Source organism: Dinoponera quadriceps, unplaced genomic scaffold, assembly GCF_001313825.1.
Source record: "Dinoponera quadriceps isolate SergipeBrazil2010 unplaced genomic scaffold, ASM131382v1 scaffold475, whole genome shotgun sequence".
Taxonomy (NCBI): Eukaryota; Metazoa; Arthropoda; class Insecta; order Hymenoptera; family Formicidae; genus Dinoponera; species Dinoponera quadriceps.
In genome coordinates this window covers 1,018,988-1,028,281 of record NW_014554738.1, presented here as the reverse complement: position 1 = coordinate 1,028,281, position 9,294 = coordinate 1,018,988, and the positions used below count along the sequence as shown (strand labels likewise).

The following is a 9,294-nucleotide window of genomic DNA, read 5'->3' as shown; positions in this document are numbered from 1 at the left end:
ATGTTTATCCAAATTGTTTATTTACCATTTTTTATAACTGACTTAAGAAAATATAGTATGTATATATATGCTATTCTTATTTGCAACGATATATATGTTATGAACAAATAAGAAATTACTAAGGTATTATTAGAAATTGATTTTTACGAAAGTAACACTCGTATGCATGTTATAAGCAGCATAAATGATCTCTTGCTTTCGCAGATAATTATTGTTGCGTAAAGTACGACCGATATCTTACAACGCAAAATTATACGTAATAAACACTATTGGAATATTATAGGAACATAGCTATAATTGTAAAATCTTTGGAAATAAATAATTGGCGCGATAACAAAAATGGCTATATCAATTTAATGTTATCTGTTATTTGTATAATCTGTTATCTTCGGCAGATAACGGAGTAAATTATTGTAACACGTTAGAAAGCATTGAAAATAATTTTCGCACTTAAATTCGTCGGATAAAAACCCATAAACCCCTTTTCTGTGATGGTAACAGAGTTGTAGGCACTATCTTTAAAGTCACTTCTATTTTGGGGTGTAGCACCGGACTGTATTTTCTCGGAGGCATATCCAGACCTGCTTTTATCTGCAACAGAGCCATTATCGTTCCAGTGCAGGTTCGTGTTATCTCACTGAAAGGAAGGAAAGTGAAGTTGGATAGAGGCTTCTTTAATTAATAACACGAAAATAAAAGTAATAATATCAAAATGTCGTAATTTCCCACCCAACAATGTAAATGCAATAACGCGTGTGTTATGTCAAAGTTATATTATTGAGTGGAAAATTCTAACATTGATGTTATGTTACGGTTAGTTGATATTTCCTGATGTCGAGGCGAATACTCTCGTGACTTTAGACTAACATTATTCCTTACTTACAATAATATGAAAGTATGCAAGTTAAATCTTTCAGCTCAAGAGCCATTATATCATTACTCTTTCTCTCTGACATCCGCAGATTGTTTTAATTTTGCATACATAAACAAGAGATGTGTTAATAATAGTAAGAATAAGGGCAAAAATTGAAATTGCACGATCTGTATTTACTGACATAAATAATATTTATATTTCAGCATATTTTATCTCTGTTTTTCAATTTAACTTCATTTCCGTTCTATTGATACATTAATGATAAGCGTGTAAAGCTGCAGTGATAAAAATAAAAAATAAGAGTTTAAATACAATCAAATACTCACATACATTCTGTCACGTTCATATGCGTAAGTACAATATGTGTTTAATATGTATATTATGTGTATAATATGTGTTTAACTTGCGCAACTAACTCTAATATGTATTATTTCAAGGTTACGGTTAGTAATTGTAAATATATGTTTATTTGCATATAAATTTGGTTATATATACTTAAATATGTCACGTTTTTCTGCAATAGGTGAAAGTAATTCAAAGTTCAGGTTGCGTTATAACACTGGCCATATCAACTATTAAAATAATTTTCATAATTTTACATAATTTCGTAATTTTTGTCATTTAGAAAAATGTCCATTTATCCAAACTTATCTGCGATATTTCACAATAGCTTAATATTATGTATTCATTATTTTCTACAATATTCTCTAACACAAAGAATTAAAGAGGCTTAAGATGAACCCATAAATCACTAACAGATTTTAGAAGAAAACTGCCTGGCATAAACTTTAGCGGCTCCTTGGGTGTCTTAGACGATAACTCCAAAGTGTAATTCTTCATGATCAAGGCTAGATAAGCTTTCGTTTGCAACATAGCCATTCTCATTGCCACGCAGATTCTCGGACCCTCACCGAACGGCAAAAAAGTGTACTTCTGGATTTCCGTCCTTCTTTCCGAGGAAAAACGATCAGGATCAAAAACTTCCGGATTGGGCCAGTATTTCGGGTTTCTGTGTATTTCATAGACATTCACGAAGATCTCTGTTCCGGGATGTATGCGACAGCTGAGCCCATCCGAACTCTTCAGTTCGAACTCCTCAGTGCATATTTTGCCCATGCAGGGCAGAATAGGATAGAGTCTTTGCGATTCGTTGATCACTTGATCTATGTACGTCATTTCCTTCAGCGCGTAGTAGGACAATTGGCCATCGTATTTTGCGAGAACAGTCCTCACCTCCTCGCGGATTTTCTGTTGAACATTCGGATGACGTGCAATTTGATAAGCCGCGAAGCCTAGTGTCACAGTCGACGTATCATGCATATTCATGTAGAAAGTGAAAACAAGTGAAGTAAGCGCATTGTAGTCAATTTCCTTGGTTTCTTTCAGATCCAACATTAATTGCAAAAAGTCATATTTACGCGTATTCTTCTCCTGTTGCCTAATGTGCATTATCTTCTTTATGAAGTCAAAAAAGGAGTCCTGAATCTTTACGGATACATATGATATTCCTAATATTCGTTTGAAATAATAAAAGTAGAAACAAAAAGTCTGCCTTAACAGACTGATGAAATTCGTCCCGAACATCAACTCAGTTATTTTGCTTACTGACGTCACGTCTGATTCGTGTTCGAAGCTCACATTTTCTACGCTGAGACTGGTATAAGCCGCCACTGAAGTTGTATATCTGCAGGCCAGACTATTAAGCTCGAGTTCTATCGTGTTATTATTCGCCTTTAGCTTGTCGTTCAAATAATTTTCGAGATTGATGCACACCTGCTGGATGCGGTTTAAAAAGATTTTCAAGCTTCTGGTAGTAAACGCGAGACCCATGTGTTTCCTGCTTATCAACCATGTATCGCCGTAGCAGAGAAAAGGGTGCGCAACGTTCAGACGGTCCAGTTGAGAGTCGATTTTCCAAGTGTTCCTTGAAAAACTTGCGAAGTTGGTTTGCAGGACAGTCTTTACCAGTTCCGGCTCGCGAATCACCAACGCAGGCGTAGTCTGATGGTAGAAACCTACCATACTGCGATCTGGATAAGGGTCACAGATCCGTTGAACGAGATCACCCAGAGTTGTTCGCATGACAAGCAACGGCAATGTATGCCCAAATCCTGGAAGTGTGCCCTTCGCGCACGGAATGTTACGGTCACGCCAGTAGTTATAATTTTTGGTTAGATAAATATATGCCGCCACGATACTTCCGAGGACAAAGGTGAATAATAAAATCACCATGGCCGCGTCTTATGACAAATTATATAGCACTTATATTCTTCGAACAGTCGATATGAACTGACTCCTTGAGAAAAATACGTCTTTATATATATGGACCCCTTCTCTGTGTACCACAACATAAGCTGACAATGTTGCTTTCCTTATCTACTTGTTCTCTGAACCGTAAGATGTTATTCTTTGTTGCTAATCGTAAGTAGGGCAGTCATTTGTATTTCGTCGAAATAAAATTTACGGTGGCGGAGTGGATAGACATGTATTCACAAATTATCGACATGTATTCTTTCAATAGTTTTTCTTCGATAAATCAAAGGTTACCTTCGAAATGTCAATATATTTTCCAAGTGGAAGTCCTGTTGCGAAAACGGATTAATATACAAGATATTTAAAGATAAGTTCGATAGCAGTCACATATTTATAAATTTGGTTTGATAGACAAAAGTCATACTCTTTTACAAGTACCCGTGCAAAATTTGGGGTTATTATTACGTGCTTGAATTAATTTTCACCGTTTTTGCTACAAAAACTCATGTTTATTTTAAAAGAACGTTACGTTATATCTTATTCAAAATTTTGTCCTTAGTACGGCACAACCTATCCCCACTTTTCAGATAACATATAAATTCCGCAATAGAAAAATTCAGGTTCTTTCGAGGCGATCTAGTCATTGAAGCATTTATTGACATACTCGAGAGAACCGAAATGCTGCTCAGAAATCCCATGTTGCATCGACCGAAACAAATGATGATCTAAAAAAAACAACGTCTGGTGAATAGGACTTATGTGGTAAGACATCCGATCCAAGTGCCTCCAAGATTTTCTTTACTAGTGTTGCAACATGTGGTGTAGTAAGTCATGGAAAAGAATAATTTTGTCATGTCTTTTGGCGTATTGCGGGCGTTTTTCTTAGAATGCTCAATTCAAATTGAGTAACTGTCGTCAGTGGCGTTCAGTATTGATGGTTTGACTCGGTTGCAGCAGCTCATAATATACTACACCTACTTTATCGCACCAAGTGCACAGCATGACCTTCTTCCCATGAATATTCTGCTTTGGTGTTGATGTCGATTGTTCGCTGGGACGTACCTATGACATTTTGCGCTTAGGATTGGCGTAACGAATCCATTTTTCATCGCCAGCCATAATTCGATGTGAAATCTACTATCGAATATTCTTGTATTTGAACCAGCAATTTATAAGCGGTTAAATATTTTTCAGTGTGTCTTTCTCTCAATTCATGTGAGACCCAACTTCCTAGCTTTTGAATTATTCCAATTGTTTTTAAACGTTTGCTAAAAATTGACTCATCGACATTTAGTGTTTCCGACATGTCTTTGAGCGTCTGACATGAATCTTCTTCCAGCAATATCTTCAATTTTCCACCTTCAAACTTTTTCGGCTGACCAGGGCGCTCTTAGTCATTCACATCCAAATCGTTGTCTTTGAATGGTCTAAATTAATATCTGCAAGCTGTTACAGATAGAGCATTCTTCCCATAAACCTCTATTAGCAAACGATGACTTTCAGCAGCAGATTTCTTGAGATAAAAGCAGAAAAAGAATGCTTCCCACAAATGCTGTTTTTTGGTACGAAACGTTTTTTCTAGGTAATAAAAAATTGTGTTTTCGCGTTACGCTCTAATGTCAAACAGTGATGATTAAAGTCTCTTGACACTACTTTCTTATACATCAACAGTCACTTCGGAACGTGTTGAGGTAGTACAACTACTGACCTCTATTAGTCAACAGCGAAAATTAAATTAAATTAATTCACCTAATATATTATACATGTATATATACACATATGTTTTTATTAAGTATATATGCATATAAAATAAGGTATGCATATAAAAATTTCGACATTTTTGATGTAATAAGAAACAATTTTATTGTTGCGATAGTACACTATTATATATTGAATTTTATTAACAGATGGTAAAACTGTAAAGTTAAGATTGGTTTAAACATTGGAGTTATCGACAGTTCTAGCTATAGCTACTCGCCGCTAGATGGACGCAACTTTCCTATTTAACTAATAGTTACGTATATTCTATAAATACAATTGCTATTATACATGATCTAATGTTTTCCAGTTGTATTATGTTATATACAATATCCAGAGAACATCAATTAACAGTAACATAACATCAATGTTATAATTTACTACATAACTATGTAAATGTAATATAATACGTTTGTTATATAATAGTTCCATGGCATTTAATGCATTAGAGCTACCATGTTTTATAACTGCTATGTAATACAAACAACGAACTTTATATTGCATTAGGAAAACAATATTATGTTTGAATAATATTTCTACACATTATTGTAATGTCATACGCAAAATTTATATTGTATATCACATTTCATAACATTTATACAGCTAACGTTATATTACTTGCTATTTCTCTGTATTATATTACTGCAATAACCGATGATTACTAGTTACAAATTTCTGTCGCCTCTTTATCGCTTTTTAGTCGATTTTTGCTACTGATAAAGTCAACTCATTTGGTCAAGGTTACAGGCAGATATGATGCTGCTTGCTGTATAATGGATGAAATTAGCAAAATGTTATCTACTCGAAACATTCGCAATGTGGNCGTTATATTACTTGCTATTTCTCTGTATTATATTACTGCAATAACCGATGTTCAATGGTTATAAATTCTGTCGCCTCTTTATCGCCTTTTAGTCGATTTTTGCTACTGATAAAGTCAACTCATTTGGTCAAGGTGACAGGCAGATATGATGCTGCTTGCTGTATAATGGATGAAATTACTAAAATGTTATCTACTCAAAAACATTCGCAATATGTCCTAGTGAGAAACAACATATCGTATCAGACATGTTGAAATATCATGCGCAAATAAAGATTTATTTTTTCTAACCGCTGTTTTTTGACTGTATCATATTTTTCGTGCTAGATAAAATTCGAATTAACCTGAAGGATTGAGTCTGATGAAAAGAATTGGTTTATGAAAAAATATAGCTTCAATCTTACATATAGCAGTACGATTTTTATTCAAATTGTTTATTTACCCTTCTTTATAACTGACTTAAGAAATTAAGTTATGTATATATATGATATTATTATTTGCAACGATATATATGTTATGCAACAAGCAAGAAATTATTAAGGTATTATTAGAAATTGATTTTTACGAAAGAAACACTCGTATGCATGTCATGAGCAGCATGAATGATCTCTTGCTTTCGCAGATAAATATTGTTGCGTAAAGTACGACCGATATCTTACAACGCAAAATTATGCGTAATAAAGACTATTGGAATATTATAAGGTCATAGCTATAATTATGAAATATTAAGAAATAAATAATTGGCGTGATAACAAAAATGGCTATATCAATTTAATGTTATCTGTGTAATCTGTTATCTTCGGGAAACAACGGAGTAAATTATTTTAACTCGTTAGAAAGGATTGGAAAAAATTTTCGCAGTTGAAGTCGTCGAAGAAAAACCCATAAACCCCCTTATTGTGACGGTAACAGAGTTGTAGGCACTACTTTCAAAGGCACATCTATTTTGGGGTATAGTACCAGACTGTATTTTCTCAGAAGCCTATCTAGACCTGCTTTTATTTGCAACAGAACCATTATCGTTCCAGTGCAGGTTCGCGTTATCTCACTGAAGGGGAGGAAAGTGAAGTTGCATAGAGGCTTCTTTAATTAATAATATGAACATAACAGTAATAATATCAAAATCTAATAATTCCCCACCCAACACTGTAAATTTAATAACGCGTGTGTTATGTAAAAGTTATATTATTGAGTGGTAAATTCTAACTTTGATGTTATGTTACGGTTAGTTGATATTTTCTGATGTCGAAGCGAATACTTTCGTGACTTTAGACAAACATTATTTCTTACTTGCGATATTAAGCATGTATGCAAGTTAAATGTTTCAGCTCCAACGTTATTACATCATTACTCTACCTCACTGACATTCGAAGATTGTTTTAATTTTGCAAACATAAACATAAAGAGATGTGTTAATAATAGTAGGAATAAGGGTAAAAATTGAAATTGCAAGATCTGCATTTACTGACATCAATAATATTTATATTTTAATATATTTTTCTCTTTTCCTGAATTTATCTTTATTTCTGTTCTATTGCCACTTTTTTGATAAGCGTATAAACTAGTAGTAAAAAATAAAATTATGAGTTTACATACAATGACACACTCGCATACACCCTGTCATGTTCACATGCGTAAGTATAATATTTGTTTAATATATATGATATGTGCGTAATATGTGTTTAACTTGCGCAACTAACTCTGAAATGTGTTATTTAACCGTTAAGACTGGTAATTGTAAATATATGTTTATTCGCATATAAATTCGACTATATATAATTATGTCACGTTTGTCTGCAATGAGTGAAAATAACTTAAATTTCACGTTGTGTTATGACACTGACCATATATCTCAACTATTAGAATAATTTTCATAATTTTACATTATTTCGTAATTTTCGTCATTTAGAAAAATATCCATCTAAACTTATCTCCGACATTTCACAATAGATTGATATTATTTATACATTATTTTCTACAATATTCTCTAACACAAAGAATTAAAGAGGCTTAAGATGAACCCATAAACCACTAATAGGTTTTACATGAAAACTGCCAGGCATAAACTTGAGAGGTTCCTTCGGCGTCTTAGACGATAACTCCAGAGTGTAATTCTTTATGATCATGGCTAGATAAGCTTTCGTCTGCAACATAGCAATTCTCATTGCCACGCAAATTCTCGGACCCTCACCGAACGGCAAATAAGTGTACTTCTTGATCTCCGTCTTTCTATCCGAGGAGAAACGATCGGGATCAAAAACTTCCGGATTGGGCCAGTATTTCGGGTTTCTGTGTATTTCATAGACATTCACGAAGATCTCTGTTCCGGGATGTATGCGACAGCTGAGCCCATCCGAACTCTTCAGTTCGAACTCCTCAGTGCATATTTTGCCCATGCAGGGCAGAATAGGATAGAGTCTTTGCGATTCGTTGATCACTTGATCTATGTACGTCATTTCCTTCAGCGCGTAGTAGGACAATTGGCCGTCGTACTTTGCGAGAACAGTCCTCACCTCCTCGCGGATTTTCTGTTGAACATGCGGATGACGCGCAATTTCATAAGCCGCAAAGCATAGTGTCACAGTTGACGTATCATGCATATTCATGAAGAAAGTGGAAACATGAGCAGACATCACATTGTAGTCAAGATTTTCGGTTTCTTTCAGATCCAACATTAATTGCAAAAAGTCAAATTTACGCGTATTCTTCTCCTGTAGCCTAATGTGCACTATCTCCTTTATGAAGCCAAAAAAGGAGTCCTGAATCTTTGCGGACACATATGATATTCCTAGTATTCGTTTGAAATAATAAAAGTAGAAACAAATAGTCTGCCTTAACAGACTGATGAAATTCGTCCCGAACATCAACTCAGTAATTTTGCTTACTGACGTCACGTCTGATTCGTGTTCGAAGCTCACATTTTCTACGCTGAGACTGGTATAAGCCGCCACTGAAGTTGTATATCTGCTGGCCAGACTTTTAAGCTCGAGTTCTATCGTGTTATTATTCTCCTTTAGCTTGTCGTTCAAATAATTTTCAAGATTGTTGCACACCTGCTGGATGCAGTTCAAAAAGATTTTTATGTTTCTGGTAGTAAACGCGAGGCCCATGTGTTTCCTGCTTATCAACCATGTATCGCCATGGCTGAAGAAAGGGTTCGCAGCGTTCAGACGGTCCAGATGAGAATCAATTTTCCATGCGTTCCTGGAAAAACTTGCGAAGTTGGTCTGCAGCACAGTCTTCACCAGTTCCGGCTCGCGAATCACCAACGCAGGCGTCGTCTGATGGTAGAAACCTACCATACTGCTATCTGGATAAGGGTCACAGATCCGTTGAACGAGATCAACCAGAGTTGTTCGCATGACAAGCAACGGCAATGTATGCCCAAATCCTGGAAGTGTGCCCTTAGCGCACGGAATGTTACGGTCACGCCAATAGTTATAACTTCTGGTTAGATAAATATATGCCGCCACGATACTTCCGAGGACGAAGGTGAATAATAAAATCACCATGGTGGCCGCGTTTTATGGCAAATTATATACCACTTATATTCTTCGAACAGACGGTATGAACTGACTCTGTGAGAGAA

General features: G+C 35.2%; 2 protein-coding genes across 2 annotated transcripts; both read right to left on the bottom strand.

Moving 5' to 3' along the window:
* Window positions 1–1,046: 1,046 nt before the first annotated feature.
* Window positions 1,047–3,154, bottom strand: LOC106741167 (cytochrome P450 6j1-like). Its single transcript, XM_014612880.1, has 2 exons — window positions 2,513–3,154; window positions 1,047–2,122 (listed from the first exon to the last, which is right to left on the bottom strand). Exons 1-2 carry the CDS (start codon window positions 3,104–3,106, stop codon window positions 1,595–1,597), a joined length of 1,122 nt encoding a protein of 373 aa, XP_014468366.1. The 5' UTR covers window positions 3,107–3,154; the 3' UTR covers window positions 1,047–1,594.
* A 2,973-nt stretch (window positions 3,155–6,127) lies between these two features.
* LOC106741236 (cytochrome P450 6j1-like) lies at window positions 6,128–9,294 on the bottom strand. The gene has a single exon (XM_014613023.1). It carries the CDS (start codon window positions 9,215–9,217, stop codon window positions 7,706–7,708), a length of 1,512 nt encoding a protein of 503 aa, XP_014468509.1. The 5' UTR covers window positions 9,218–9,294; the 3' UTR covers window positions 6,128–7,705.

Bases quoted from the DNA above. Each gene is read 5' to 3' on its own strand.
- LOC106741167 (XM_014612880.1), bottom strand. From the start codon at position 3,106: ATGGTGATTTTATTATTCACCTTTGTCCTCGGAAGTATCGTGGCGGCA. The intron at 2,123-2,512 runs GTGAGCTTCGAA...AATGTTCAACAG, and splicing joins CCAGTCTCAGCGTAGAAAAT to AAAATCCGCGAGGAGGTGAG.
- LOC106741236 (XM_014613023.1), bottom strand. From the start codon at position 9,217: ATGGTGATTTTATTATTCACCTTCGTCCTCGGAAGTATCGTGGCGGCA.